At 57.9% G+C, this 26,046-nt stretch overlaps 3 protein-coding genes across 6 annotated transcripts in view; 1 reads left to right on the top strand and 2 right to left on the bottom strand.

Annotated features, from left to right (window-relative positions):
• Nucleotides 1–925: 925 nt before the first annotated feature.
• CKAP2L (cytoskeleton associated protein 2 like) lies at nucleotides 926–7,973 on the bottom strand. The gene is made up of 9 exons (XM_069877394.1): nucleotides 7,949–7,973; nucleotides 6,876–6,942; nucleotides 6,705–6,771; nucleotides 4,474–5,438; nucleotides 3,588–3,780; nucleotides 2,735–2,890; nucleotides 1,830–1,893; nucleotides 1,388–1,535; nucleotides 926–1,300 (listed from the first exon to the last, which is right to left on the bottom strand). The coding sequence occupies exons 1-9, from the start codon at nucleotides 7,968–7,970 to the stop codon at nucleotides 1,057–1,059; spliced, it is 1,926 nt and encodes a 641-aa protein (XP_069733495.1). The 5' UTR covers nucleotides 7,971–7,973; the 3' UTR covers nucleotides 926–1,056.
• Nucleotides 7,974–9,348: 1,375 nt separating this feature from the next.
• LOC138731493 (interleukin-1 receptor antagonist protein-like) lies at nucleotides 9,349–11,934 on the bottom strand. The gene is made up of 6 exons (XM_069877440.1): nucleotides 11,816–11,934; nucleotides 11,672–11,720; nucleotides 10,459–10,648; nucleotides 10,180–10,350; nucleotides 9,937–10,082; nucleotides 9,349–9,848 (listed from the first exon to the last, which is right to left on the bottom strand). The coding sequence occupies exons 1-6, from the start codon at nucleotides 11,854–11,856 to the stop codon at nucleotides 9,636–9,638; spliced, it is 810 nt and encodes a 269-aa protein (XP_069733541.1). The 5' UTR covers nucleotides 11,857–11,934; the 3' UTR covers nucleotides 9,349–9,635.
• Nucleotides 11,935–15,992: 4,058 nt separating this feature from the next.
• OGDH (oxoglutarate dehydrogenase) overlaps nucleotides 15,993–26,046 on the top strand; it is a 35,360-nt gene continuing 25,306 nt past the window's right edge. For all 4 annotated transcript variants that reach the window (XM_069877562.1, XM_069877559.1, XM_069877563.1 and 1 more), the window contains exons 1-2: nucleotides 15,993–16,075; nucleotides 19,520–19,769. In XM_069877562.1, the coding sequence (XP_069733663.1) occupies nucleotides 19,548–19,769 (222 nt within the window). In that variant the 5' untranslated portion in view covers nucleotides 15,993–16,075; nucleotides 19,520–19,547. The remainder of the gene's footprint in view (nucleotides 16,076–19,519; nucleotides 19,770–26,046) is intronic.

The raw sequence follows: 26,046 nt of genomic DNA, 5'->3' as shown, positions 1-26,046 counted from the left end.
GGGGGGAATCATAGAATCACAGAATCACCAAGTTGGAAAGGACCCACTGGATCATCGAGTCCAACCATTCCCATCAATCACTAACCCATGTCCCTCAGCACCTCGTCCACCCGGCCCTTAAACCCCTCCAGGGAAGGGGACTCAACCCCCTCCCTGGGCAGCCTCGGACAGGGACCAATGACCCTTTCCATGAAATATTTTTTCCTGCTGTCCAGCCTGACCCTCCCCTGGTGGAGCTTGAGGCCATTCCCTCTCGGCCTGTCCCCTGTCCCTTGGGAGAAGAGCCCAGCTCCCTCCTCTCCACAACCTCCTCTCAGGGAGTTGCAGAGAGCAATGAGGTCTCCCCTCAGCCTCCTCTTCTCCAGGCTAAACACCCCCAGCTCTCTCAGACGCTCCTCGCAATCCTTGTTCTCCAGCCGCCTCCCCAGCTTCGTTGCTCTTCTCTGGACTCGCTCCAGAGCCTCAACATCCTTCTTGTGGTGAGGGGCCAGAACTGACCCCAGGATTCGAGGAGCGGTCTCCCCAGGGCCGAGTCCAGAGGGAGAAGAACCTCCCTGGCCCTGCTGGCCACGCCGTGTCTGATCCAAGCCAAGATGCCCTTGGCCTTCTTGGCCCCCTGGGCCCCTGCTGGCTCCTGTTCAACCAACACCCCCAGGTCCTTCTCCTCCAGGCAGTTTCCAGCCAGACTTCTCCTAGTCTGGAGCTGCTCAGGGTTGTTGTGCCCCAAGGGCAGGACCCGGCCCTGGAAGGTGCCTGGAACACCGCAGGGTCTGACTCACATCATCCTACAGCAGGAAAAAGGGGACACGTCACAGCGGACAAGTCAGCTCAGGGGACGCAGCCCCTCCTGCTGTGTCTCCAACACTGCTCACCAGGCCACACTGCATCTCTAACACAATTGTTTATTTAATTTAAAACAGTGCTTATACATGTGAAACAGGTTTGTTTTCTACCACCCCCACATATTTACAGTTCAGGGACAGCAAAAGAAGTCAGCGGAGCCCGTGCAAGGTGGCACAAGGAAAGCGAGGAGCCTTACAACCCCCCCAGGACCCTTCAGCAGCTCTCTGGGGGATATGAACTCAACCCCTCCAGCTCCTCCACCTCTGGCAATGCCTTGTTTTTCCGGAAGAAAAACTGAGTTTCCTCCTCAGCATCCAAGATTTCACTGAGGGATGACACCACAAGGTCATGGTCCTTCAGCATCTCGGGGAGGCGGCTCCCAACCCGCTCTATCCGGACCGAGCGCCGCACAGGCGTCAGGAATTTCAGGTCCCGGCCTTCCAGCAGCTCTTTTCCCCTTCAGAGAGGATCAAGAGCCTTTAAGTAAATCTGCCGAGGGGCACTGGCTCAGAGGGTGCTGCTGCCAGGAGCAGCTCAGCCTTACCTGGACGCTGATGTAACCTGTAATTTGATGGAGACAGGCAGGCTGGTCAAGGAAGTCCCGGTCCGGCACGGAGTCGCTGCCTCAAGCTGCTCCTCGCTCGAGCAAAGCGTTGCAGGCTCCTGAGGAACGGGCTCTTCGGCCTTTTCGCCTGGCAGGAGAGGAAAAGGACAGCACAGTTGCCGAGAGCAGCGGCTGGGGAGGGATTCCAACAGCGCAGCGCTTCCAACAGAGCCAAAGGCACCTTGCTGCGGAGCCACAGTCGCCTGGGACTGTGCCCGGCCCCGGCAGAGGAATCTCACCCCATTTTTGAGAGCAGGATTCCAGATTTCACAACACTCGCTCTCTAAGTCAACGGGGACACGGGGCGCTGGGACAGACCGCAAACCTGCAGCAGCAGCAGGGAACCCCAGCCTGCCAGCCAGCCCCTACGTGCACGCGTTACCTTCCGATGTTTGGTCTCCGGCCTTCAAGATATCAAGGACAACGTCTCTGAGCTCCTGGAGTGGCTGCAAGGAATGCAGAACACAGGTCAAGGCAGGCCTGACTTGCAAGAGGTGAAGAGGAGAAGAGGTTTTGACTGCGGCGCAACACCCAGGACGTTTCCTGAGAAATTTCCCTCCTCCAAGTCAGACCTGGCAGTACCCGGCACGGGTAAAATCCTACTGAACGCAGCGGTTACGCTGCCCAGCCCAGCCCAGAGCTGCTCCACATCGCTTCCAGCTACAGCTCCAACGTGGCCCAGGGTCTGTTGTCCTCTCTGTCCTCTCTCTGGCCCTGTTCATGCCTGCTGAGCCCCTGATGCAGTGGGAGGTGGAACTGGGATGGGCTGTGAGGTCCCTTCCAACCCAACCCATTCCTTGATTCTGTGATTAGCGGCTGTATTTTTAAACTCTTGTCCAGCTGTGCCCCTCTTGGAATCTGTAGCATTTCCATTGGTCAGCGGGGCCAGTATCAGCTCTGTGGGACTAACGAGGTGAGGGAGACGTGCTGGAGCTCACGGATACAGACTGAAGCTTTCTCTGAGGTCAGGGAGGGCTTTTGGCTGAGCTTGGTCTGATGGAATCCCACCTGGATACCACACAGGTGCTCGTGATGCTCGAGAACCTTCGCTTCCCCCTCGCTTTGTCTCAGAATCAAGCATGGACTGAAGTGTCCCCAGGTAAACAGCAACACTTGGGGTGTTTCAAGACGTAGAGGGGTAGAACTTTATGGGCTTTGAGGTCCCTTCCAACCCAACCCGTTCCATGATTCCATGGCTAAACTCATCCCAAAGTCCCACCCCTGGATCAGAAGGCAACCAGCTGGTACGGAGACAGGGAGGTACCGAGGAGCACACGCCTCACTCACCACAGCCCCAGCGCAGACGGCGGCTTTGTACAACCCCGTCACATCGAAAGGGCCGTTTCGGGCGAGCAGTTTGGCTTTGCAGATCCAGAACTTGGCGAATTTCTCTGCCTGGGGCACGCGGGACAGCAAGGCAGAAAGCTCCTCCGCCTGGGCACCCTGCAAGAAGAGCAAGGTCCCAGAGAGAGGCATCAATGACAAGGGTGAGAGGTGTCCACGTAACCGCTCTCTAGGAACAGGATTCTCAGAGGAGCCAGGTTCTGCAAATCCCTAACATAAAATGTGGACAGAAACAGCCTCGCGACCTCCATTTTCCCATTAGAAAATGAACCTCGTAGTTCAGAAGGAGGTTGACACTCAGGGAGCTCCTTCCTCTCCACAACCTCCTCTCAGGGAGTTGCAGAGAGCAATGAGGTCTCCCCTCAGCCTCCTCTTCTCCAGCCTAAACACCCCCAGCTCTCTCAGATGCTCCTCGCAATCCTTGTTCTCCAGCCCCCTCACCAGCTTCGTTGCTCTTCTCTGGACTCGCTCCAGAGCCTCAACATCCTTCTTGTGGGGAGGGCCCAGAACTGACCCCAGGATTCGAGGAGCGGTCTCACCAGTGCCGAGTCCAGAGGGATTCTAGCAACGACACCAGTGACACCCACCAGTCCCCTGACCCCCTATAGCTCCGTTTTCCCCATTTATACACCTCACTGCGTGCCTCTGACCATAATTCCACAAGGACTTTATGCTTTCCCTACACGTGATGTCACCTCCGGCCACAGCAGCCAAGCGAGCAGGAGCCCTTGCTCCATGGCCCTCAGCTCCTGGGATGCTCCAGGAGAAGAGGAGCCCAGCCTTTCCCCATTCCCACCTCCTCAACGAGCTTCAGGCACTGAGTCAACAGGTTGTCGATCTTCTCTAGGAAGGGCTCTTCTGGTTTCTCCTGCTTCTCTTTCTCCTTTGGATTTCTACAGGGCAGCTTCACCGCCGTTTTCTGAAGCAGAATCATAGGCGGCCGCTTGTAGGCTTTCCCCTTGGATGCCAACCACTCCTCCAGCTGTTTCCTGTCAAAGGGCCATGGAATCACTGTTACAGCCCCAGCAGACACCACCAGCATTTCATAGCAAAGTGGAATCATTACAGTTGGAAAAGACCTCCAAGATCATCAAGTCCAACCATCAACACAGCCATACCTACTACACCATGTCCTGAAGCACCACATCTACAAATGTTTTGAACCTCTCCAGGGATGGAGACTCCACCACTGCCCTGGGCAGCCTCTACCAGTGCTTCTCCACTCTGTCAGTAAAGAAATTTTTCTTAATATCCAGTCTAAACCGCCCCTAGCCCAGCTAAAGGCCATTCCCTCTCAGCCAGTTTAGTGGGCCAACATCTTGTGCTCTGCTTGGTCCTGCTGGAGTCAGAGATCTCCTTGGGATCTCCCTCTAGTCACCTTCAGCTACTTCTGCCCTTAAAAAAAAGGCATCCACGCTCTAGGCTGGGAAAGAAAGTGTTTAAGTGCGCCCGAAGACAAAAAAGGAAAGCAGCCACACGCTGAATTGGTGCAAGAACCACCCAAGGTACCACCAAATCTCATCCCCACCCTCTTTTTTTGGGGGGCATCAAGCTCCAAGCAAGCTGATAAGGAGTTTGGGGACCCTGTTTTCCCCAGGTGAGTGTTGGTTTACCAAGTTAAACACTTTAAACTCTGCTGTCCCCTGGAGGCGAGCACAGAGTTGGCCAAAGCCGTTACTTACTTCCGATCCGCAGCCGTTGGCGTCTTGGGAACACGCCTAGCCTGTACCCCGCTTGCCTTCGGCACCTCTGCTTTAAGCCCATCTCTCCTATTCCGAAAATCGCTCCCAGTTGTTTGAGTTTTGGAGCCGTAGGTGCTGCGAGGCTGGGTTGGAGGGGCCGTCCCTCGGGAGGGTGCCGCAAATCTGGGAGGCACCACGGTCGTGTCCTTGCAACCTGCCTTCCCGCTGGATTTGGGGTTTGCGGTCCCCTGGGGCCGGATGGAGGCCAGAGGTTTCGCGGGAGCATTTTTCATTTGTAGGGGCTGCTGCTGAGTTTTGACGCTGGGTTTTTGAGACACGCTCCGCGAGCCCGGCAGCGTTTTCCTGAATTTATCTTGGATTGGCTGCTCCTTAGCCTGGCGGCTTCCAATTCTGTCCTTGGGGCCCGTGGCGGTTCTTGACGCGATGGCTGAGCTTTGTCTGTGAACTGAGACTTTCTGGCTCCCCAAATTGTTTCTATCAGCCTGAAAAACTCTGTTGAGCACAGGGTGAAGAGAGGTTTGTGCACGGATGTTTTCTTTGTTGCAGACGAGCCTGTCCTGCAGGCCCTCATTGAGGGAGCAAGATGCCCCCAGAGCCAGGTGGCCACTTCCAGTCTGAGACTCTGCAGTGGTGACAACCTCCTGTACCGGCTTCTTGCTCCTTTCTGGATCCAGACGACCAGAGGCTGAAGTTGGGAGTCTCCCCGTGGGTTGCGTAGAGCAGCTCGTGCTTGGTACGAGCCCCACAGGAGGCTTTGTGCTCTTCCTTGGCCGCTCTGGACACACCACCGCTCTCCGAGAAGTATTTACACGGTCGTGCTGAGGAGCGTGGCCAGCACGGATGGGTTTGGAGGGTTCCCGGTGCTGTGTGGGTTTGGCATCGAGCTTGCCACCCCGCTGAGCGTCCTTCACTGTGTTTCTGACGTCCTTCTGGTTCCCAGCAACCTGGAGAGACAGAGCAAACCTCAGCCCTGAGGAGAGCTCAGCTGGGTCAAAGCCCAGCAGCTCGCAACCCCCCAGCCCGGAGCATGCTCGTGCGAAGGCTTGTTGTGACAAAGCCACTGCTGCACACGCACTAAAGTCCTCTAGAAAATGATTAGTAGACTTATTGCCACCACCCAGAGAGTGGTGGGAAATGGAGTGAACTCCAGCTGGAGGCCAGTGACAAGTGGTGTCCCCAGGGCTCAGGGCTGGGTCCAGCCCTGTTCAGTGTCTTTATCAACGACCTGGATGAAGGCATCGAGTGCACCCTGAGCAAGTTTGGAGATGACACTGAGCTGAGTGGAAGCTGGATCTGCTGGAGGGTTGGGAGGCTCCAAAGGGATCTGAACAGGCTGGATCCATGGGCTGAGACCAACGGGATGAGGTTTAACAAGGCCAAATGCCGGATCCTGCACTTGGGGCACAACAACCCTGAGCAGCTCCAGACTGGGAGAAGTCTGGCTGGAAACTGCCTGGAGGAGAAGGACCTGGGGGTGTTGGTTGAACAGGAGCCAGCAGGGGCCCAGGGGGCCAAGAAGGCCAAGGGCATCTTGGCTTGGATCAGACACGGCGTGGCCAGCAGGGCCAGGGAGGTTCTTCTCCCTCTGGACTCGGCCCTGGGGAGACCGCTCCTCGAATCCTGGGGTCAGTCCTGGCCCCTCACCACAAGAAGGATGTTGAGGCTCTGGAGCGAGTCCAGAGAAGAGCAACGAAGCTGGGGAAGGGGCTGGAGAACAAGGATTGCGAGGAGCGTCTGAGAGAGCTGGGGGTGTTTAGCCTGGAGAAGAGGAGGCTGAGGGGAGACCTCATTGCTCTCTGCAACTCCCTGAGAGGAGGTTGTGGAGAGGAGGGAGCTGGGCTCTTCTCCCAAGGGACAGGGGACAGGACAAGAGGGAATGGCCTCAAGCTCCACCAGGGGAGGACATAAGGAAAAAATTCTTCACTGAAAGGGTCATTGGTCCCTGTCCGAGGCTGCCCAGGGAGGGGATTGAGTCCCCTTCCCTGGAGGGGTTTAAGGGCCGGGTGGATGAGGTGCTGAGGGACATTGTTTAGTGTTTGATAGGAATGGTTGGACTCGATGATCCGGTGGGTCTCTTCCAACCTGGTGATTCTATGATTCTATGATCCTATCTGCAATCTGCATGTGTGGAGCTCGCTGTCTCGATTTGCGTGCTCTGCTCCTGCTTCAAGTATGAAACACAAAGCCAGACTCAAAAGATTTCTACTTACACTCCCCACTTTCAAGATGGGTCCTGGGGCTGGATTTAAGTGATTCGTCCGGTCCTTTAGAAAGGGTCTGGAGGAAAACAAACAAGACATCAGGTGAATGAACAGCTGCTGCAGAAAAGGTTAAATATCTAAAGCGCTGTGGGATCTAAGCCCAACCTCCTCCTGACTTACTTGGTGTTCAGCTGTTTCAGCTTTTCCTTGGCTGCCAGGAAGTCCTGGAGCCGTTTTCTCCGCTCGTCTGCAAAGAGATGGGAGGAAAATACAGTGCACGCAGCACGACCTCGGTGTTTAGAGCTCCGATAAGAAGCTGTTTATTTTAATTTCACAGCAGCACCTGATCCCTGCCCCACAGCATCCCCCATCCCCTATATCCCTGCCCCACGGGATCCCCCATCCCCTATATCCCTGCCCCACGGGATCCCCCATCCCCTATATCCCTGCCCCACGGGATCCCCCATCCCCTATATCCCTGCCCCACGGGATCCCCCATCCCCTATATCCCTGCCCCACAGCATCCCCTATATCCCTGCCCCACAGCATCCCCTATATCCCTGCCCCGCGGCATCCTCCATCCCCTATATCCCTGCCCCACAGCATCCCCTATATCCCTGCCCCGCGGCATCCCCCATCCCCTATATCCCTGCTCCACGGGATCCCCCATCCCCTATATCCCTGCCCCACGGGATCCCCCATCCCCTATATCCCTGCCCCACGGGATCCCCCATCCCCTATATCCCTGCCCCACAGCATCCCCCATCCCCTACATCCCTGCCCCACGGCATCCCCCATCCCCTATATCCCTGCCCCACGGGATCCCCCATCCCCTATATCCCTGCCCCACGGCATCCACCATCCCCTACATCCCTGCCCCACGGCATCCCCCATCCCCTATATCCCTGCCCCACGGGATCCCCCATCCCCTATATCCCTGCCCCGCGGCATCCTCCATCCCCTATATCCCTGCCCCGCGGCATCCCCCATCCCCTATATCCCTGCCCCACGGCGTCCCCCATCCCCTATATCCCTGCCCCACGGCATCCCCCATCCCCTATATCCCTGCCCCACGGCATCCCCCATCCCCTATATCCCTGCCCCACGGCATCCCCCATCCCCTATATCCCTGCCCCGCGGCATCCTCCATCCCCTATATCCCTGCCCCGCGGCATCCCCCATCCCCTATATCCCTGCCCCACGGCGTCCCCCATCCTCTATATCCCCTCTACCCGCTATATCCCCACCCTCACCTCCAGCCCCCGCTCCCTCCATGGCTCCAACCGCCCCAACGGCCGCCCCGCCCCCCTCGGCCACCGCCCGCTTCGAACCGGCCAATGGGGAGCGCGGGGAGCGCGGGGCGAGCTCTGATTGGCCAGAGGAGCCTAAGGGGCGGGGCTTAGGGGCATGCGGTCGTGCCGCGTGACGTCACACAGAGGGCGACGTGGAGTCGCGCGCTGAGGGGTGTTACCCGCCTTCTAGCCCCTCCGGGGTGGGGGCCCCAGCGGCCCCGTGGGCGGCCTCTGCAGGGGCTGGGAGCCCTTTCTGGGCAGGAGTTTTCCTAATGGCCAGCCTGAACTTGCCCTGATGCGGCTTGAGGCCGTTCCCTCTTGTCACTTGGGAGAAGAGACCGACACCCGCCTCTCCGCAACCTCCTTTCGTACGGCTGTAGAGAGCAATGAGGTCTCCCCTCAGCCTCCTCTTCTCCAGGCTAAACACCCCCAGCTCTCTCAGACACTCCTCGCAATCCTTGTTCTCCAGCCCCCTCACCAGCTTCGTTGCTCTTCTCTGGACTCGCTCCAGAGCCTCAACATCCTTCTTGTGGGGAGGGGCCAGCACTGACCCCAGGATTCGAGGAGCGGTCTCCCCAGGGCCGAGTCCAGAGGGAGAAGAACCTCCCTGGCCCTGCTGGCCACGCCGTGTCTGATCCAAGCCAAGATGCCCTTGGCCTTCTTGGCCCCCTGGGCCCCTGCTGGCTCCTGTTCAACCAACACCCCCAGGTCCTTCTCCTCCAGGCAGTTTCCAGCCAGACTTCTCCTAGTCTGGAGCTGCTCAGGGTTGTTGTGCCCCAAGGGCAGGACCCGCCATTTGGCCTTGTTAACCCTCATCCCGTTGGTCTCAGCCCATGGATCCAGCCTGTTCAGATCCCTTTGGAGCCTCCCAACCCTCCAGCAGATCCAGATTCCACCCAGCTCAGTGTCATCCCCAAACTCACTAAGGGTGCACTCGATGCCTTCATCCAGGTCATTGATAAAGACATTGAACAGGGCTGGACGCAGCCCTGAGCGCTGGGGACACCACTTGTCACTGGTCTCCAGCTGGAGTTCACTCCATTTCTCACCACTCTTTGGGCCTTCAATCCAACCGGTTTTCCACCCAGGAGAGAGTCCAGGCCAGAGGTGACAGTTTCTGAAGCAGAATGCTGGGAGAAACCATATCAAAGGCTTTACTGAAGTCCAGGAAGATCCATCCACAGCCTTTCACTCTTGGTCACTCTTTTCTGGTCCCACTCCAGGAGCTCAATGTCTTTCTTAGAGTGAGGGACCCAAAAGTGACCCCAGGCTTTGAGGATTGGCCTCCGTGGTGCGGAGCACAGGGGGAGAATCACTTCCCCAGTCCACACTGTTTGAGAGCAACGCGCTGAGCCACGCAGTCTTGGGAAACCTTTTATTTCCCTCATTCCCAATAACAAAACCACCGTTTCTGACAAAACGTAGATAAGTTAAAAGCAAGCAGCGGACACAATAAATAAGTACAAAAGCATGGGACGGACCAAATAAATAAGTAAAACTCAGGGTGATGCAGGCCCACAGGGCCCAGAGCTGCTATTTCACCTGAAATAGATGGGGGACGGGGGTCCTGGAGAGGTTTGTACTCGGTACATACGGCCTGGAAACCAGCAACTGCCGGTTGGGTTGGGTTGGCTTGGGCTGGGACCCCTCAGCGCCTGCTCAGCTCGTAGGTAGCGATGTTGACCTGGTCAGGCTGGTTGGTGATGCCGACGGGCTGGCGCGGCTGCAGGGAGGTGCAGATGAACCAGCCTGGGAAGGCGGCCGACTCGAAGCGCGTGGTCCCCTCGGCCGGGCTGTCCAGGCGGTAGAAGATGAAGCGGATCAGCTCCGCGCTCTCGATGTCCTTCCTGATGTCGGCTTCCTACAACCCGGGGAGACGAGATGGGGTTCAGAGCAAGAAGGAGCCCCCAGCTCCCCAAATGATGGAGCCAGCAGGACCTCCTGCTCACCTCCAGCTGCAGCACAGGCTCGGTGCCACCCATCACGCACGACATGTAGAGCTGGTAGCCTTTGATGCCCAAAGCCACAGGCAGCCGCCCGTTGCTTGAATCACCCTGCGATGCCCGCGGACGGTACAGGGCAATGTTGAGCTTCACTGCAGAGAGAAGGGGTGGGTTAAGGGGTGGTCCCGGGGCCGCGGGGTGGCTCTCAGGTGGTCCCAGGGAGCTTGAGAATGGACTGCGTCCCCTCACCTTTCCGCCCAGCAGAGGGTCCCTGGAGGTGCAGGGCCACCAGCTGGGTGGGCGACTCGAGGACGAAGCACTTTTGGTCGATGTCTAGGATGTCAAAGGACTGGGAGCGGGTGTAGCGGTAGACGGGTGCCCCGGCGCGGCTGCTCTCGACCCGCTGGAAGGGGACGGGCTCTGCAGAGGAGGGAGACAGTCAGGGGACACCAATGCACTGGGGTCCAAAAGTATCCCCCAAGAGCATCCCCTGGATGGGGCGATGCCCTCAACATCACCCCCTCATACCGAAAAGATCATCCAGGAAGCACCCAAGGTCACTGTCGGCAAAGTCCCTGGGCCCCGGCTGCTTTAGGAGCTTGGTCACGGCCACCATGAGGGTGGCAGCCTGGCGAAAGGTCCTTGTGGAGTGTCCCTCGGTCACTGTCACCTGGATGTCCACTTGAGGACACGTCATGTCCAAGTCCAGGCAGGGTTTCTGGGGAGGGAAAGAGGTGTAGGGTGAGTGTAGCGATTAAGGCACGGACCTTGTCGATGGGGGCAACAATCGAGATCAACTTTATTTAGAGAATGCAAACCTTATAGAATCATAGAATCACCAGGTTGGAAAAGACCCATCGGATCATCAAATCCAACCATTCCCATCAATCACTACCCCATGTCCCTCAGCACCTCGTCCACCCGTCCCTTAAACCCCTCCAGGGAAGGGGACTCAACCCCCTCCCTGGGCAGCCTCTGACAGGGACCAATCACCCTTTCCATGAAAAATTTTTCCCCTGGTGGAGCTTGAGGCCATTCCCTCTCGTCCTGTCCCCTGTCCCTGGGGAGAAGAGCCCAGCTCCCTCCTCTCCACAACCTCCTCTCAGGGAGTTGCAGAGAGCAATGAGGTCTCCCCTCAGCCTCCTCTTCTCCAGGCTAAACACCCCCAGCTCTCTCAGCCGCTCCTCGCAATCCTTGTTCTCCAGCCCCTTCCCCAGCTTCGTTGCTCTTCTCTGGACTCACTCCAGAGCCTCAACATCCTTCTTGTGGTGAGGGGCCAGGACTGACCCCAGGATTCGAGGAGCGGTCTCCCCAGGGCCGAGTCCAGAGGGAGAAGAACCTCCCTGGCCCTGCTGGCCACGCCGGGTCTGATCCAAGCCAAGATGCCACTGGCCTACGCCAGTGAATTTCCACCCAGTGAATTTCCACCCGCAGTGCAGTGACAGAGTGCAACCCCCCTGTTTTCCGCAGACGTGCCCCTTATCTTCATGTTGTCCACCTAGCGCATTCCTCTCCTATTAACCCACGGGTCTTAATAAAGATTCCAAGGTCTCAACAAGCTACAAGCGTGAGAACATGGGCCGTTTGCTCCGTGCTTGCTGCTAATATTGCAGATTCACCAAGGCATCGGCCGTTTGCCCCAGCGTACATGCAATATTGGAATCTTGATGCCCACAGGGGAGAGCTCAGCTTCCCGATCATCGAGGTCCAAATACCACTCCCACCACTGCCCCAGCATTACCTCCTGCAGCCGAAGGCACTCGGGGCCATAGAATGTTTCCTCACTCATGCTGGAAGGAAAAAAAAGAAATGGTGACACCAGAGTCACCGTGGCACCAGGGTAGCACCTTGTTCTCAACGTCCCACCCGGTACGTCCACACCTACCTGCTGCTCTCCAGCGTGTCCAAATCGGGAACGAACGCCATCTCCACCAACCGTGAAAACCTGCTGGTATCTGGTGAGGTTTGGCTGCCTGCTCGGGCTTGTCCTGCCTGCGACGCTGCCCGGGCACGGTCTGAGCCCGGCGCTGGGGCGCTGGGTTTTCAAGAGTCGCTGGAAGGAAGCGCCGTCAGAGCGGGGTTTCCACCTTTCGCAACACGCGGCTTTGCCCAGTTCCTCTGGCAATACCAGGAGGGCTGTGGAGCTGTGGGGCTGAATGTGTGGGGTGAGGAGCAGGATCCCTGCTGGGATGGGTTTGGATGGGATATGGATGGGTTTGGGGTGTGGGGCAGGGAGCAGGAGCCATCACAGAATCATAGAATCACCAGGTTGGAAAGGACCCACCCAATCATTGAGTCCAACCATTCCCATCAATCACTAACTCATGTCCCTCAGCACCTCATCCACCCGGCCCTTAAACCCTCCAGGGAAGGTGACTCAACCCCCTCCCTGGGCAGCCTCTGCCAGGGACCAATGACCCTTTCCATGAAATGTTTTTTCCTGCTGTCCAGCCTGACCCTCCCCTGGTGGAGCTTGAGGCCATTCCCTCTCGTCCTGTCCCCTGTCCCTTGGGAGAAGAGCCCAGAAAAACTGATGTCTGGGGTTGGGGTGTGGGGCAGAGCAGGGGCGATGTCTGGGGTCAGTGTGTGGGGCTGGTGCCCACGTGTCACCCTCAGTGGCCACACTGCCCCAACAGGGGCGGCCACAGCCCAGTGGGGCCGCGATGGCCACGATGATGTCCAGCTTCCCCAGGGCTGGGACTGCGGCCACCCCGGAAGGAGCTGCTGATGCAAGCGCTGCCACTCCACCATTTCCCCACAGCTTCCTCCTGGCTGCCCAGGGCTCTCCCCATCCTGTCCCCATCGCCCTGTAATCAGAGGGTGTGGGACCCCGCTGTCCCCTTGGCCCCTTGTGCCTACCTGCTATGCCCCGGGGACATGGCCCTTGGGGACATGGTGCTCTGGGGACTTGGTGCCCTTGGGGATGTAGTGATTTGGGGACACGGCCCTTGGGGACGTGATGCTTTGGGGATACAGCACTTGGGGACATGGTGCTCTGGGGACTTGGTGCCCTTGGGGACGTGATGATTTGGGGATACAGCACTTGGGGACATGGTGCTCTGGGGACTTGGTGCCCTTGGGGACGTGATGATTTGGGGATACAGCACTTGGGAACATGGTGCTTTGGGGACATGGCCCTTGGGGACGTGATGATTTGGGGATACAGCACTTGGGGACATGGTGCTTTGGGGACATGGCCCTTGGGGACATGGTGCTTTGGGGACATGGCTCTTGGGGACATGATGCTTTGGGGACATGGCCCTTGGGGACGTGATGCTTTGGGGATACAGCCCTTGGGGCCATGGTCCTTGGGAACATGGTGCTTTGGGGCCATGGCCCTTGGAGATGCTTTGAAGACAAGGTGCTTCGGGGTCCCTCGTTGCTCCCCTCTTGCTCCGTGGCCGCAGGCGGTTGCGCCATGCTGCTGGCCCGGGATGTGCGTGTCCGCGGCTCTCAGGGTGCTTTCCTGACACCCCTTTCACTTCCCAAAATCGCCGGCGGCAGCAGCCGTGACTCACCTGCAGGAAATTGCCAGCAACCCCAAAACTCCCCACGCCCCGCTGCCTGCCCGGCCCCGTCTGCACCCTGGGACACCCCCAGGCCATGGGTGCCCTAACGGTGTGGGGTGCCCAGGCTGTTGGGGGGTGCTCAGGCTGTATGGGGGTCCTAGACTGCTGGGGAGTCCCAGGCTGTTGCAGGGTGCTCAAGCTATGTGGGGGTCCCAGGCTGTGTGGGGGTCCCAGGCTGTATGGGGGCCCCAGGCTGTTTGGAGGTGCTCAGGCTGTGTGGAGGTCTCAGTCTGTTTGGGGGTGCTCAAGCTGTGTGTGGGTCTCAGTCTGTTTGGGGGTGCTCAGGCTGTGTGTGTGGGTCCCAGGCTATTGGGGGGTGCTCAGGTTATTTGGGGGTGCTCAGGCTGTGTGTGGGTCCCAGGCTGTTGAGGGGTCCCAGGCTGTTTGGGGGGTGCTCAGGCTGTTTGGAGGTGCTCAGGCTGTGTGTGTGGCTCCCAGGCTGTGTGTAGGTCCTAGGCTGTTGGGGGGTGAACCCAGACTATTGGGGAACCCCAGCCTGTTTGGGGGTGCTCAGGCTGCGAGAGGGGTGCTGAGGACATGGGGGGGGGGCTGATTTAATGAAGCTGTGGGGTGGATGCCCAGGTGCCCCAGCCCGTGGTGGGGGGAGATGCCCAGGCTGTGGTGGGATCCCCAGGAGACGTGGAGTTCCCAGGTTATTGGGGAGGGCTGCTCAGGACGTGGTTGTGTCCCCAGGACACTGTGGGGTGCCCAGACCCTTGGGGGGTGCCTGGGCTGTAGTGGGGTCTGCAAGCCATGGGGGTGCTTGGGCTGTGGGGTGTGAGGACGTTGAGGCTGTGGGGATGACCTCAAGCTGGGGAAGGGTGAGCCAACCCCCAGGCTGCAGGGGGTTGTTGTGCCCCAAGTGCAGGACCCGGCGTTTGGCCTTGTGAAACCTCATCCTGTTGGTCTCAGCCCATGGATCCAGCCTGTTCAGATCCCTCTGGAGCCTCCCGACCCTCCAGCAGATCCAGCTTCCACCCAGCTCAGTGTCATCCACAAACTTGCTAAGGGTGCCCTCGATGCCTTCATCCAGGTCGTTGATAAAGACACTGAACAGGGCTGGACCCAGCCCTGAGCCCTGGGGACACCACTTGTCACTGGCCTCCAGCTGGAGTTAACTCCATTTCCCACCACTCTCTGGGCCCTCAATCCAACCAGTTTTCCACCCAGGAGAGCGTCCAGCCCAGAGGTGACAGTTTCTGAAGCAGAATGCTGTGAGAAACCATATCAAAGGCTTTACTGAAGTCCAGGAAGATCCATCCACAGCCTTTCCCTCATCCAACAGCCGAGTGACTTTGTCATAGAAGGCGATCAGGTTAGTTTGGCAAGACCTGCCCTTCGTGAACCCGTGTTGACTGGGCCTGATCCCCCGGTTCTCTTGCATGTGCTTCATGATCGCACTCAATATCACCTGCTCCATGACTTTCCCTGGCACTGAGGTCAGACTGATGGGCCTGGAGTTCCCTGCATCCTCCCTGCGACCCTTCTTGTAGACACAACCTCAACCAGCCTCCAGTCCAGGGGAACTGCCCCAATCAGCTAGGACTGCTGGAAACCATGGGGGAGTCTGCAGGCTGTGTGTGTGTGTGGATCCCAGGCTGGGGGTTGGGTCCTGAGGCTGCCGTAGGGTTACCATGTAGTGTCCCCAGCCCGTGTGTGTGTGTGTATGTGACCAAGCCAAGGGGACCCTGGGACATGACTGAACAGGAGCCAGCAGGGGCCCAGGGGGCCAAGAAGGCCAAGGGCATCTTGGCTTGGATCAGACACGGCGTGGCCAGCAGGGCCAGGGAGGTTCTTCTCCCTCTGGACTCGGCCCTGATGAGACCGCTCCTCGAATCCTGGGGTCAGTTCTGGGCCCTCCCCACAAGGAGGATGTTGAGGCTCTGGAGTGAGTCCAGAGAAGAGCAACGAAGCTGGGGAAGGGGCTGGAGAACAAGGATTGCGAGGAGCGGCTGAGAGAGCTGGGGGTGTTTAGCCTGGAGGAGGCTGAGGGGAGACCTCATTGCTCTCTGCAACTCCCTGAGAGGAGGTTGTGGAGAGGAGGGAGCTGGGCTCTTCTCCCAAGGGGCAGGGGACAGGACGAGAGGGAATGGCCTCAAGCTCCACCAGGGGAGGGTCAGGCTGGACAGCAGGAAAGAATTTTTCACAAAAAGGGTGATTGGTCCCTGGCAGAGGCTGCCCAGGGAGGGGGTTGAGTCCCCTTCCCTGGAGGGGTTTAAGGGACGGGTGGATGAGGTGCTGAGGGACATGCGTTAGTGATTGATGGGAATGGTTGGACTCGATGATCCTGGGGGTGTTTCCCCCCTGGTGATCCTGTGACTCCATGGGGTCCCCTCCCCTCCCCATTAACCCCGCCCCCTCCCTGGCCCCGCCCCCTCCCGCCTCAGTCCCTTCTGGCCACGCCCCCTCATGACCACGCGCCCCCGCCCCGCCCGTCCGGCGCGCGGGAAGGGACTGCGCACGCGCGGCGCGCGGGGCAGGGGGCGTGGCCGGGCGGTGACGTCAGCGGCGCGCGGGGCGGGCGGTGCCGCGCGCTGTCAGAGCGGCGGCGGCCAGCGGGGCGGGCGGACGTGCCGGTACGAGCTCCGGGCGGGGCGGGGGCCGCGCGGGACCCGGGGCCGGCGTGGTGGGGGTGGACGAGGCTGGGGAAACGCGGGGCCCGGGGTAGGGGCGGGGGGGGTGTCCGCGGTGTCCTTGGAGCCGCCGCCCGGGCGCCTGGGGGCGGAGCCGGCGCCGGAGGGGAAGCGCGGCCTGGCCAATGGGAGCGGCGCTCGGGGCGGCGGCGGGCGCCGGGCTTGGCTCGGGGACCCCCCTTTCTGCAAGCCAACCCTGCACCCCGGCTGCTCCACGGGACCCCCAGCCCCTCCCCGGGTCTTCCCCCCCACCCCTCCGTGTCCAGGCTCCCTCTGTTCCCCCCCCCTCCCCTCAGGCCCCGCTCTTCTGGGGGCGCTGGGCCCAGATCCTGTGGCCCTGCTGCTTCTTTTAGTGCCTGCTTCGTTCTGGTTTTACCCCAAAAGCATGGGGGTCACGGCTGCTGGGGCAGGGATGTCCCAGCGGTGTCCCCCCCCCTGCCCTGTTGTGGCGAATGTGCCCCCCTGTGGCCCCACGGTGGGATTTGGGGTGGGATTTGCCTGGGATTTGGGGTGGGATTTGCCTGGGATTTGGGGTGGGATTTGCCTGGGTTTCTGCTCCCCGACGCCTCCTCCTCAGCTCTGACTTCGCACATGACCCTTGTCCACGTGTGACCCTGGCGATCTTGGCTCCGGCTCCTCTGCCCTTTCTCCTGCGCTGCCCTGGGAACGTCCCAGCTCCGAGCTCGCTTGCTCCTGTGCCTTCGGGAAGCCGGCCCTTTCAGCAAGAGGCCCTCAAAGACCGCCTGGTGCTGCTCATTTTGGATCAAACCCCGTTATCAACATCCCCCTGCCCTGTTTTTCAAACCAGGACGCTGCCCAGTGGCAGCACCAAAACTGGAGACACTTCCCATGCTTCCATCCTAAGCTGTTTCCCTGCTGTGTGTGCCTGTTCGAGCACCAGATCCTTTCGTCTCTCTAAAATATCCACAGGCATTTTGCTGCTTAAGTCTGAGGCGAGTAAGCTGGGAAAACATCCAGTGCTTCCGTGCTTGCTGTCCTGCCCTTGCTTCCATCTCTTGCTTCTCCTGGTCCTGGTGTGACCATGGGTGTGAGCGAGCGAGCAGGGTGCAGGGCACGAGGAGCTTTTCATTCTTCCCTGGGGGAGCCTGTAAAACACCTTGGCCACGTTAGAGCAATCCTGGAGCTTTCTCAGGCTCCTTGGATCCAAATCGTATGTGGTTTGGGGCAAGAAGCGTGCTGAGCAGTCAGAGCTGGATTCAGCCAGGCCAGTCTGGAAGCCTGGCTCGCAAAACGCTGGTCACGCAGATGTATTTTTCTTCTCTGTCCACTCAAAGCTTTGTTTTAACCTGGTGAATATGCGACAGCCGCTGTGACGTTGGGCTGTGCTGGTTAAACTGGTCGGAGATGTGGAACCCGGCCAGCTGGGTCACCTCCAGCCTCCGTCCTGCCTCGTGCAGGAGGAGCTGGGTGGAAAGGGCAGCTCCAAGAACAGCTGACTCCGAGTGCAGGCGCTTCCCCAAAGAAGATCTTGCACCTTGGGCTGTAGCGGTTGGTTGGACGTGGGTAACCCCAGACATTCTGGTCTGTGCGGGGCTGTGCCCTGCCAGGAGCTGCCAGGTGGACGTTGCTGGGGAACCCTCGAGAGGTCCTATGCCAGCTCGTGATTGGTTTCTGGATTTTCTAGGCAGGAGAGAGCTGCCTCCTTCAGCTGTGTCAGCTTTCTTGGGTCTGAGCTTCTGAGGAGGAGTGATGGAGCGATCTGGACAGGCTGGAGAGGTGACCAGTGCGAACCTTGTGGAGTTGAACAAGGCCAAGGTCCTGCACCTGGGTCAGGGCAATCCAAAGTACAAATCCAAGCTGGGTGGAGAATGGATTGGGAGCAGCCCTGAGGAGAAGGGCGTGGGGTATTGGTAGATGAGAAGCTCAATGTGAGCTGCCAAAGACACCAACACTGGGTTGCACCCAAAGCTGTGGGACCAGCAGGGTGAGGGAGGGGATTCTGCCCCTCTGCTCCGCTCTGGTGAGACCCCACCTGGAGCCCTGCATCCAGTTCTGGAATTCTCAGCACAGGAAGGACATGGATCTGTTGGAGCAAGTTACAGAGGATGCTACGGAGGTGATTGGAAGGCTGGAGCACCTCCCATACAAGACCAGGCTGAAAGAGTTGGTATTGTTCATCCTGGAGAAGAGAAGGCTCTGGGGAGACCTTAGAGCAGCTTCCAGTACAGAAAGGGGCTCCAGGAAAGCTGGGGAGAGGCTTTTGATCAGGAATGTGGGGATAGGATGAGGGGAATGGTTTTCAGCTGCAAGAGGGAAGATTTTGATGAGATCTTGGGATGAAATGCTTCCTTGTGAGGATTGGGAGGCCCTGGCCCAGGTTGCCCAGAAAAGTTGTGGCTGCCCCATCGCTGGAGGGGTTCAAGGCCAGGTTGGATGGGGCTTGGAGCCCCTGATCCAGTGGGAGGTGCCCCTGCCCATGGCAAGGGGTTGGAATTGGATGGACTTTGAGGCCCTTGCCAACCCAAACCATTCCATGATTCCATAGTTCTAAATGGTCTGGCCTGGTGCCCACATCTCGGCTGCTGTGCCGAGACGAAGAAAGCCTCTGCCCAGTTCCATCCTGGTGCACGTGACACCAACCAGCGAGGAGAAAACCTTGGTCATGCAGACTGGTTGCAGGGCCACGCAGCAAGAACAGAACCCAAGGCTTTTGACCCGGCAAAGCAGTGGAAGAAGCTTCCCTGCAGGGTCGGTGTGAGATGTGTCCTCCTGTGGCTTGTGCAGGTCACCCCGTGAGGCTCGACCAGCTCAGCACGAAGGGAAACGTGGTGTTGGGTGTTAGAACCCAGCTGGGAATGATTTTTGTCCAGCGCCCTTGGTGCTTTACTGCTCTATTTTAACTTCATGCCCGGCTGTGTTGCTGGAACCCACGTGTCCTAGAGAGGGGCTTCCTGTTTAAAGCAAAAAGATGATTCTGTGAAGAGGAATCACAAAAGTAACGTCATGGATTTGTTCTTGGAGAAGGAGTTGGCTGGGAACTGAATGAAAGGGTGTGGGGAGCTGGTGCCCTCTGTCCAGATAGTGTTTCAGTGCCGAGCAAGCCGTGTTCTGTGCGCGTGTGCCCGTGGGAGAAGGCGCAGGGGGCTGTGACGCTGCGCTCGAGGCCCTGTTGGAGAAATCTGCTTCCTGCTGCTGTGTCGAGGCTGATGTTGGTGCCGTGCGTGTGAGGACAGGGCTGTGCTGAGCCTCAGGAGTCCAAACTGCGTTTCCCACCTGTGAGAGACGCATCCATCAGCCAGGGTGGATTAATACGAATTAAGAAATGATCTGAAGCTCAGTTCTCTGCGGCTGGGGGCTGATACAGGCAGAGCAGAGAGGATCTCTGCAAGAATTCCTAACCCGCTTTTCCCTTCTCTCTCTCTCCAGGAACTTGGTGTGAGGCACCAGGACAAAGATGCTTAATTTAAGGACTTGTGCAGCAAAGCTGCGGCCGTTGACGGCCTCACAGACTGTAAAGACAATTTCTCAGCACAGGCCGGCAGCACCCAGGACGTTCCAACAGATCCGGTGCTACAGCGCGCCGGTGGCTGCCGAGCCCTTTCTGAGTGGGACTAGTTCCAACTACGTGGAGGAAATGTATTATGCGTGGCTGGAAAATCCCAAAAGTGTACATAAGGTAAGGAGCAACCTCGCCAGGATCTCGCCTCCCCTTCTCTCCCCGTGTGCCCTAGAGGTGGATTCAGGTAAGTGTGTGCATCCCAAGGAGGACTGGATTCAGCCGGAGGGGCCGGAACGTTGCGGATGGTCCTTCTGCTTTGCTTTGCCCAAGAGGAACATCAGCGCTTCCTTGAGCCAGAGCCAAGAGGAGCTTCTCCGATCAAGCAGGAATGCCATCAGCCTGTGGAATGGGGGCAGCATCCTGGATTACAAGTGGATACAAGAAATACCTTCTCCTGGGAATCCGCCTTTAACGAGCTGCCAATGCTTTGTTTATTCCGGCTCCGATGGCTCATCTGGAGGGTTTATTCCAGAGTGGAGGAGGGTGGAGGAGGCAGGGAGGGTGTTCTCTGCATCCTGAGCACTTTCCTTGCTGCTCCACACGCAGGGGGTGTTGCTGGTTGGGGTCGTCGGCTTTCAACTTGTGTACGTAAAGCCAGGGTGCTGCTCTACCCCCTGGGCAGGAGACTGGGTCTGGTGACCGAGGGGTTCCCACCTGCTCCTTGCGAGCTTAAAACTGGGAAACCACCCCAGCCACGGGCAGCACGCGCTGGGATCTGTCCTGATCTGGATTCCTGAGGCTCTTCCAACTCTTTAGATGTAGATTCCGGCTGGTGAGGGCTCCGCTGGGCTAAAACTCAACTATGTTTTTCCCTGTCCCCAGTGAAAATGTTCCTGTAGTGACCAAGTCTCAGCGTTAGCCAGGGGGTTTTTAAGACAGTTCCATGCGCATCCCGACGCAGAGCAGCGATTTTTCTTTGCTCAGCAGCACGTGAGCAGCCTGTGATGTGGGACGCGATGGTTCCGTGAGGGTGGGTAAGGAATCTCACGCCTCAACACTTGCGTCAGTGTTTCCGATGGCACGAATCCCACAGCCTGCAGGGTGCTGTGAAGGCCTTAAGGCAGGATCAAAGCTGGATTTGCACAAACAGTGATGCCTTTATTATCCTTTTGAGGCAAACGTGTGGCTGAGCTGAGCAATATGGGCTCAGAAAGCACCAAGTGTGTTGATTTGGGTTTATCAGACAGTGACTCGCAAGCCACCCAAGCAAACATATGAAATTAAAAGCTGTGAATCCAGATGCTGGAGTCTGATTTAGAAACAAGTGAGGGTTCTGTCACTCTGTCCCAGCGAGAGGTGCAGTTGTGTCTCTGGCAAAGAGCCTTCCCAGGTGGATATCAGCTCCTCAGCAGTTGCGGTTTGAGCACCTACAAGGGTGGAGCTCCCACCGCCTTCCAGGCCCTGGGCCGATGTTCACGGTTAAGAACTGCACGTGGCTGTGAGTCACCCCTGGAAATCGATGTCCCTTTGATTACTTGGGTGTTTGGAGAGCAGTGCAGGGGTTTATACAAAATTTTGCTTCCCGTGTGGCTGGGAATGGTTTGTGGCAGCAGGAAAAGCAGCATGAAGATGAAGTGGGGTCTCGTCAGTGCCCGGAAAGAAAACCGATGCTGGTGATGTAAAAAGCAAGTACTATGGATAGCTTGTTGAACGAAACCAAGCTGACTCCTTCTTGACAGAGAGTGTTTGGACAGGTTGGATGGAGCTTTGAGTCCCTGATCCTGTGAGAGGTGTCCCTGCCCATTCCAGGGGGTTGGAACTGGATGGTCTCTGAAGGTCCCTTCCAACCCAAAGTACTCTGGTCCTCTGAAATCCAACTTCAGGTCCCAAAACTCCTGGTGGGGCTGATACCTGAGGTTTGGCATGGACTTTGCTTTTGCTCCCTGACATGCTTGACCCTCAAACTTGACTTGTCCACCCTGGGTGGATCCAACCTCCTTCCAGTGACCCCGTTGCCAAGATCCTTTGCCAGCTCCTAGCTTTGCCTCTTTCTCCTCTCCGCACTTTTTCACGACGTGTCCCGGTTGGACACGGAGATGCTGCGGTGGGACCAGGGTGGTCATAGCTCGTGAGTTGTCCCTGCAGGCCTGCATCCCCCTGGTGTGATGCTGGAGCAGCCATGGAGCGTGTCACTCCTATCCCTGAGATGTGGTGGTCTCTGTCCCGTTAGCCATCAGGGGAGATCTGAGGACGGAGTCCCTCAAAAGCCGAGCTGTCGGATGGGCCTGGCTGCGGTTTATCTGCTCCCTGCGTGGAGCAGAGGTTGGCCGTGCGTCACCGTGCTTCGTTCTGCTGCTGAGAGCAAGACCTTAAGCCAAGGGAGGAGCTGGGGTTTATCTGGCTGAGCCCAGGGTTGTGGTGAATAGAGTGAAATCTAGTTGGTGGCAGGTCACAAGTGGTGTCCCCAGGGTTCAGCGCTGGGGCCAGTCTTGCTTAATATCTTTATCCATGATCTAGATGAAGGGATCGAACACTCCCTCAGTCACTTTGGAGGTGACACTAAGCTGGGTGGGAGTGTGGATCTGCTGGAGCGCAGGAGGGCTCTGCAGAGGGACCCGGACAGGCTGGATCCGTGGCTGAGGCCAACGTGATGGGGTTCAACAAGGCCAAGTGCCAGGTCCTGCGCTTGGGTCACAACAACCTCATGCGATGCTCCAGGCCTGGGAAAGAGCGGCTGGAGAACTGCCTGGAGGAAAAGGACCTGGGATGTTGGGTGGCTGCAGCTGAACGTGAGCCAGCAGTGGCCCAATCTTCCCAAGAAAGCCGACAGCACCTGGCTTGGATCAGCCATGGGGTGGCCAGCAGGAGCAGGGAAGTCATCCTACCCCTGCCCTTGGCGCTGGTGGGGCTGCGCTCCTAATCCTGGGTTCAGATTTGAGTCCCTCACTCCAAGAAGGACTTTGAGGGGCTGGAGCGCACCTGGAGAAGGGAACGGAGCTGGAGCTGGGGAAGTGGCTGGAGAACAGAGGTTGTGGGAGCAGCTGAGGGACCTGGGGCTGTTCAGCCTGGAGAAGAGGAGGCTGAGGGGCGACCTCATCGCTCTCTGCAGCTCCTGGCAAGGAGGTTGTGGTGCAATGGGACAAGAGGAAATGGCCTCAGGTTGCACCACGGGAGGTTTAGAGTTAATATTGGGAAAAATGTCTTTACTGGCAGAGTGGTGAAGCCCCGACAGAGGCTGCGCGGGGAGTGGTGGAGTCCCCATCCCTGTGGTGTTCGAAAAACATGCGGACATGGCATTCACTGAAAGCCTCCGAGCTTGGCGCAGTGTGTGATGGCTCAGGATGCTCAGCAGTGGCTTGCCAGGCCCCCAGGCACCTTGCTGGCTTCAGGGCAGGTGGCTGGGGACCTCTGACCGCATTTGGTGACACCTGTGGTCAAACCTCTGTGGCCTTAGAATAATGGTCATGGAATGGTTTGGGTTGGAAGGGACCTTAAAGCCCATCCAGTTCCAACCCCCTGGAATGGGCAGGGACACCTCTCACTGGATCAGGGACTCAAAGCCCCATCCAACCTGGCCTTGAACCCCTCCAGGGATGGGGCAGCCACCACTTCTGGTCCACGTTGCCCAGAGGGCCTCCCCACCCTCACAGAGAACCATTTCTTCCTGAGATCTCATCAAAATCTCCCTTCTTGCAGCTGAAAACCATTCTCCTCGTCCTATCCCCACACTCCTGATCAAAAGCCCCTCCCCAGCTTTCCTGCAGCTCCTTTCCGTACTGGAAGCTGCTCCAAGGTCTCCTTGGAGCCTTCTCTTCTCCAGGCTGAACAACCCCAACTCTTTCAGCCCTCATACAGGAGCCCTCTTGGTAGGAGAGAGGTGACCCCGAGCTCTGTTAGGCGCTCCCTCTTTATTTATATACACCCACGTATATATTTTATGCTCACTATATGGAGCAAAGGAGCTGGTGGAGCACTTGCAGGGCTGCTGTGGGCATGGAGAGGGGTGGAGGGGAATAACTTGCTGAGCTTTCTTTCTGCTGTCACCTTCGGCTGGTGCTGGCTGAAGGCAAAGTCCTTCCCACGCTGAGGGGCTAGCGCTGATGGAGCTGTGCACCTTCTCCTGGGGGTTCTCTGAGCTCCTGGAGCGCCTCTGTGGGTCACAGAAACCCCCAGGATGGCCCTTGAATACCCTGGAATTTGAAACCGCATCAGCAGCTTGGAAGCTGATGTTTTTATAGTGCTTGTCAGAGCCTGCGGCCAGGGAGCCTGGAATACCCTGGAACTGCGTTGGGCAATAAAGCCTTCAGTGAAAGCGTCCGAGCTGCCGCAGCCAGTGCCGCACCTTGTTCCCAGAGCTTGAAATGAGCTTTTCCTTTCAGAACAGAAGCAAATCACACCTTGGAGAGGCTGCTGCTCTTCAATATCAGGGGGACGAGGTCGCTAAGGTGGCACCTCTGCCTCCCTGCTCCCTTTCTCTTGCCTCACCTTATTTTCCAGTCCATTAACCATCCTTAAACCACCGAGACATGCAGCTGAGCAGATCGCTTTCCCATCCTAAGGCCATGGAGCCCATCCTGGGGTGCTTTTCTCTCCCGCCTGCAGGAGCTTTGGAGCTTTTGGAGCAGGGAAGGGGCTCGGGCTGTTCTCGCCAGGAGCAAGGATCGTGCAAACAGCAGCTCTGCCCCTCTCACTGCTGTGATTTCCTTTAGCCAACAGCAATCGGAGTGGGCCGGTGTTTGGCTTTTGGGTTTGTTTTATTTGTTCTTTCCCTTCAGGAGCCATTGTTTATCAGTTACGTTGCCAAATTGTTCCAGCTTTTAAGTTCCTCCAGCGTGACCTGGTTCTAAATTTAATCACCTTGCGCAGTGATGCGATGGGGTGGAAATAGCATCCTGGAGCGTGTGCTGAGCTCTGTGGCCAGAGGAGCTCCTGGGAAGGGGAGAGCTGGTGCTTTTCCAGCAAAGGTCAGGTTTTTGGACTCCTCCACCCTGCTGCCAGGTTGGGAGATCATAGTATCACAGAATCCTAGATTGGAAGAGACCTTTGAGATCATCAAGTCCAAGTGTACCTGTCCACTACTAAATCGTATCCTCATCCGCCTGTCTTTTAAACCTCTCCAGGGATGGGGACTCCACCACCTCCCTGGGTCCCCGTTCCAGTGCTTGAGAACCCCTTCAGTGAAGAAGTTTTTCCTGATGTCCAGTCTGAACCTGCCCTGGCACAACTTGAGGCCATTCCCTCTTGTCCTATCACCTGTCACTTGGGAGAAGAGACCAACGCCCACCTCTCTAAACCTCCTTTCAAGCATTTGTGGACCGTGATGAGGTCTCCCCTCAGCCTCCTCTTCTCCAGGCTAAACAACCCCAGCTCCCTCAGCCGCTCCTCGTAATCCTTGTTCTCCAGCTCCGTTGCCTTCTCCGGACGTGCTCCAGCCCCTTTCAGTGTCTTCCTTGTCGTGAGGGGTCTGAGTTACAAAGTGTGGCCTCACCAGTGCCGAGTACAAGGGCAGAATCACTTCCCTGGTCCTGCTGGCCACAGCATTTCTGATCCAAGCCAAGATATTGTTGACCTTCTTGGCCACCTGGGCCGCTTGGTGGCTCATATTCAGTCGGCTTTCAACCAACACCCCCAGGTCCTTCTCTACCAGGCAGCTTTCCAGCCAGCTGCTGCTTCTGCAGATCCACCTCGTGGCATTGGTGACCTGGTTTGAACGTGCCGGGGGTGGTTGAGCAGCGCTGTTCACATTCCTGCGGCACCAAGGTTGGGTTGGGGCTCTGTTGGAGAAACCCTTGGGCTGAGAGCTGTGGGTGAATCCAGTGGGATCTGCGTGCTGTGCCGTCCTGCCTTGCCCTCGTCCCTTGTGTCACTTAGTGTGGGAAGTGGGAGGGGTGGGAGCGTGATGGGACGATGTGGCTTGGACTTTGCTCTGCTGGGCTCTCCCAGCCTCTCTACGTAACCAAATTAACTGGAGGTAACCGGCCTGGGGTGCTCCTGGGTGCTCCAGGCTGTGCTGGATAAGCACCACAAGGTCACGCCAAGTCCATCAAGGGCTTTTTAGGGGATTTTGCTTTATTTTCTTGAAAGGCCCATTGCAGAGAAGACAGGAGCAGGAGCAGAATCTGCCTTGAGGATCCACCTAGTGCGGCTGGACGTTAGGAAAAAATTTTTCACGGAAAGGGTCATTGGGCACTGGCAGAGGCTGCCCAGGGAGGGGTTGAGTCCCCTTCCCTGGAGGGGTTTGAGGGCCGGGTGGACGAGGTGCTGAGGGACATGGGTTAGTGATTGATGGGAATGGTTGGACTCGATGATCCTGTGGGTCTCTTCCAACCTGGTGATTCTGTGATTCTATGGTTGAGGGCTGGAGAATGTGGCTTCCACTGGGTCTTGCAACTCAAGGCATTCAGAGTGCGGAGAAGAGGTAGGGGTGTGTGGAATTACAGTGCTTTTTGTAAAA

The sequence above is a fragment of the Phaenicophaeus curvirostris genome, chromosome 27 (genome assembly GCF_032191515.1).
Source record: "Phaenicophaeus curvirostris isolate KB17595 chromosome 27, BPBGC_Pcur_1.0, whole genome shotgun sequence".
NCBI lineage: Eukaryota > Metazoa > Chordata > Aves > Cuculiformes > Cuculidae > Phaenicophaeus > Phaenicophaeus curvirostris.
The sequence above is the reverse complement of the archived record's forward strand: the minus strand, read 5'-3'. Positions and strand labels throughout refer to the sequence as shown.

Excerpts from the sequence above, each read along its gene's own strand:
- CKAP2L (XM_069877394.1), bottom strand. The coding sequence starts at position 7,970 with ATGGAGGGAGCGGGGGCTGGAG. Across the intron at positions 3,781-4,473 it reads CCAACGGCTGCGGATCGGAA|GAAACAGCTGGAGGAGTGGT; the intron begins GTAAGTAACGGC and ends GCCCTTTGACAG. Across the intron at positions 1,536-1,829 it reads CGGAGACCAAACATCGGAAG|GCGAAAAGGCCGAAGAGCCC; the intron begins GTAACGCGTGCA and ends CTCTCCTGCCAG.
- LOC138731493 (XM_069877440.1), bottom strand. The coding sequence starts at position 11,856 with ATGGCGTTCGTTCCCGATTTGGACACGCTGGAGAGCAGCAG. Across the intron at positions 10,649-11,671 it reads AGTGCCTTCGGCTGCAGGAG|AAACCCTGCCTGGACTTGGA; the intron begins GTAATGCTGGGG and ends TTCCCTCCCCAG. Across the intron at positions 9,849-9,936 it reads AGCCTGTGCTGCAGCTGGAG|GAAGCCGACATCAGGAAGGA; the intron begins GTGAGCAGGAGG and ends CCCGGGTTGTAG.